The sequence below is a fragment of the Dipteris shenzhenensis genome, chromosome 20, assembly GCF_047967505.1.
Source record: "Dipteris shenzhenensis isolate YYH24624 ecotype China chromosome 20, Dip_SZ_1.0, whole genome shotgun sequence".
NCBI classification, from domain to species: Eukaryota; Viridiplantae; Streptophyta; class Polypodiopsida; order Gleicheniales; family Dipteridaceae; genus Dipteris; species Dipteris shenzhenensis.
In genome coordinates this window covers 44217273-44221186 of record NC_141615.1, presented here as the reverse complement: position 1 = coordinate 44221186, position 3914 = coordinate 44217273, and the positions used below count along the sequence as shown (strand labels likewise).

The following is a 3914-nucleotide window of genomic DNA, read 5'->3' as shown; positions in this document are numbered from 1 at the left end:
GGGGAGCAACACTTTCACCACTCAAACCATGTACAGCAGGTACCAAGGACATGCTGTGAAAAAGGTATCGTACTCAGTGTGTAATCATGCAGAGACAAGTTCTAGGGGGTTAGGATACTTTCCACTCCTTATAAGAGTGTTCTACAGGGACATGTCATCACACAGCAAAAAGTGAATTCCAACTGAGGGAAATTGTGCAATTACTTCTAGATACTTAGAGAGTTACATATACCGCTCCAAGCTCTTTTTGCCCATCGTATTCCCTTCTGTGGTTCCTCTGTGTTATATTGCTTATAATGACTTTGTAGTTTGCTTCCGTACTGACACGTAGAACTAAATGCTGAGATTCTTTCACAAAATTTGCAAACCTAATGAAAATGACTGTAGATCCTAGATACACACCTGAAATGACTGTCAAGAGTTATCTTCAAAAACATGGAAGTCCCAAATCCAAATAGGAAAGTTGATGAGTAAAACAAACAACAGGCATCGTTAACTGACTTTTTAACCTTTAGTTTCAAGACTACTAAGGCATAGGAGTCTCATTTTCAAAAAGACAAGCTGGAACATAACGTTGCCTTGAAATCCAAACTTTCGCCCTAAGCTCGCTCGCCTCGAATTCTCCTAGCAAGCTGAATATCTTTCGGCATTATCGTCACTCTCTTTGCATGGATAGCACATAAGTTGGTATCCTCAAAGAGACCTACCAAATAGGCCTCTGCTGCTTCTTGGAGGGCAAGTACAGCATGACTTTGGAAGCGGAGATCAGTCTGAAACAAAACAACTCACCTCAGCAATAGATACTCATTAAGAAAATAAGTGGAACCCTGGATTCCTGAGAAAAAAATTAATGCAAGAGGCAGTCCCCGATTGTAACGTATAACAGCTATAAATTAAACGGCAGCCCAAATGCCAGCCATGAAGCAATATTACCCGAATACATGAAAGTTCTTAAGTCCTCAAATCAGCCCTTAGAAGGCAGGAGCTAATGAACAGACTTATAACGGCAGAGGTACCTTAAAGTCCTGAGCGATCTCTCGAACAAGCCTCTGAAATGGCAATTTCCGAATCAAGAGCTCTGTACTTTTCTGATACTTGCGAATCTCCCTTGATATCACACATGCAATATTAGCAACTATATAAAACGCTTCTCCCCCTCTCTTTTTCTCCTGATTAACGTGACTATTACGATATAAAAGGGCAACAGTCTCGTTAGCTAAGAGACGACGTACCGAAGTGCAACAGTCCCAGGCCGATAGCGATGGGGCTTCTTAACTCCCCCAGTAGTAGGGGCAGATTTCCGGGCAGCCTGTAGAAAAAGTTCCTCGGTTAAGAGAAACATTGAAAATAAGAAGCGAAAAAAAGAAATCTGTCCATACACTTGAAAGTGCTGCACGAGAAGACATGATGCGAGGGAGGAGGGTAAAATGCAGGGTTGGATTAAGATTCGCAAGACCAAAGTGAGGAAACGAACAGGAGGGAAAAACCTAGAGAAGAGAGCAAATGTAAAGCGAGAAAGGGAGGCAAGCAAGAAACCTTAGTGGCAAGCTGCTTACGGGGAGCTTTGCCTCCGGTGGATTTACGAGCGGTCTGCTTGGTACGCGCCATAGCTCCTCTCTTCTTTCTTCTTTCTTCTTCCTGTTGTTGGGGAGCCTCTTCAAAACTGAAACGGAGAGTCCCAAAAATACACTATATATGATTAAGGTTTTTTTTGCCTGCCCTTGTAGGGTAGGTCTTAGCAACGTATCTTGGCTGACCAGCGAAATTTTTTTGACTCTCCATTTCGTTGCCATCCGATTGGTTGTTTCGCACTTGTGGCAGCTTGGTCCCGGTTGGCGCCTGCGCTGCACGTGGAAAGCAGGCAGTGGAACGGACTGTTGTGGCTCCAGTGTATGGCTAAGTGCAGTCGTTGGTTGGATCTTGTTGATTGCACATGGCATTGCGTTCGTTCTTCCAAACACATTTGCTGTTGGGTCGTTACAAAGCTCAGTCGACGCCGTGAGATACATTTGAGCGTTCAAACTTTGGCATAGATGGCAAGCGAAAAAGCATTTGCAGAGTCGATGGAGACTAGCAGCTGCAGTGCGAGCGGTGTGGGTTCTTCAAAGCATGGAGCGTTCCATATATTCATCCATTCAAAATTCATTTCTATTATTTTTGAAAATTTGTATAGTCGCCATTACAGTTATGTGAATTGTGTTTCATTATAGTTACGCGAATTGTGGTATGTGCTATGAAGGGACCGAAGGAGCAACCAAAGACATGTGCGATGCATGCTTGGGAGAAGTGAATTCACACGTGTTGAAGATTGGAGACGGAGGACAAACGGAGGCAATCGATGCAGGTATAGGCTTGTTTTGTATTTTGACAATGTAAGGTGACGACTGTAACGGTGGAGTCGATCGCATTGCTTCTTGTAGAGAACATGTTGAGGGTTTAAGCATAGTTTGTGGATAGTGTGCTTCGACCAAGCGAGAGCGAACGGCTAGCTTTTTAATAGTGCGACAGGGTTTGTGGCTTCTAGTCGTTTTGGCGTTGCCGGTCCCATCGTCAATCAACAACTTGTTCCCACTAAGATAGTCGCAAGTGTTCCACATTCCATATAGGTTCCCCTCCATCGAGCCCATGGTGAGCGAGAACCCCCAGTAGGAGTTGAGGTCGTTTTTGTCATGCGGCCAGCAAGCGTTCCATAGTGCGGCGTAATATTCCAGAACCGCACGCTCCATGAATTTGTTGTTGATGGTGAAGTTCTTGGTAGTGTTGGGATCCCCAATGTTGTTCATGTACAATCAAAAGGAAACAGTAGTTTGATCAGCACAGCACTGCTTAGGACCTTTAACTTCACTGCTCCACAGAATTTGCGATCTAGATCGGAATGCAGCAAGAACAAAAGTCATTAGAGAACGGATGGCAAATCACAAGCATATCGAGGTAGCTGGCAAAAGCCTTGGAGTATTGCCATGCCTGATTGCACTGGTACCTGAGAAAGTGATGCTTTTGGTGGGCGTGATACTCACGCGCCTGAATGAGAGCTCACTATCGTAGCATCTCTTGTTCCCTACGGGGATACATCTACAAGCTACAAGCAAGGCGTGCATGTAGTTTCAAACTCTCAGTGTGCCAAATCGGAGATCCTGTTCACTTATGCTCGTAGCTCTTCCCATTTCTGTGCACAAACCACCACTCATCGTTCTTTTAGACCTCGTAGTTATCTCAGCATCTTCATCACTCTTATCATCCTCGCCTTCACCTCCGGAATCCTTGCCAAAACGTGGTCTCTCCTAACACCCTTAGTATTACTTTGCAAAATCATCCCATTTCCTAGCCACCCAAGGTTCATATTTCTTCGTTCCACTCTATGATCTCTCCATCCAGCCTGTAAATTCTTCACAAATGTGACAACATTTATCGCCATTCCGTAGAAAAGTTGGGCTGATTTGCATTCTTGGTTAGCAACCTTGTTGATGAGAAAAAAAAAACAAGGTGAATGCAATTCATTAGGCCAGCTTGAAGCAAGGACAATAGGCCCCCCAGTCAATAAAAACATTTAAGTGGACATTTTCACCATCACGCAGAGAGAGATCGAGGTGTTGTCCGGTTTTGTGGTTGTGCTTCTATATGCAGGCAGCCTAGTATTGTGCTCCGCAAAGTGCACTATTCAAATAGCCTTTCCCGCTACCATGATTAGAATTCCTGTAGACCTCAGTAAAGGCAAGCATGGAGCCGGTGCGAACATGCGTTCCAATGACAAACACCCATGCAGAAGCCTTTGAGACAATTTCAAGAATGTCGCTACACAAGGCTACACCGAGGGTAAGAGATTTTGACTCAGGCTTATTGTTTTGATTTTCCATGTATCATGCACCCTTTTTTTGGGTGGCATATAGTGTTTCGCCCATTCCATAGTTTGATGT

At 44.3% G+C, this 3914-nt stretch overlaps 1 protein-coding gene across 1 annotated transcript; it reads right to left on the bottom strand.

The window, feature by feature from the left end:
- Window positions 1–408: 408 nt before the first annotated feature.
- Window positions 409–1727, bottom strand: LOC147889714 (histone H3.3). Its single transcript, XM_087391206.1, has 4 exons — window positions 1537–1727; window positions 1233–1309; window positions 1017–1107; window positions 409–770 (listed from the first exon to the last, which is right to left on the bottom strand). Exons 1-4 carry the CDS (start codon window positions 1606–1608, stop codon window positions 600–602), a joined length of 411 nt encoding a protein of 136 aa, XP_087247332.1. The 5' UTR covers window positions 1609–1727; the 3' UTR covers window positions 409–599.
- Between the last annotated feature and the right edge of the window lie 2187 nt (window positions 1728–3914).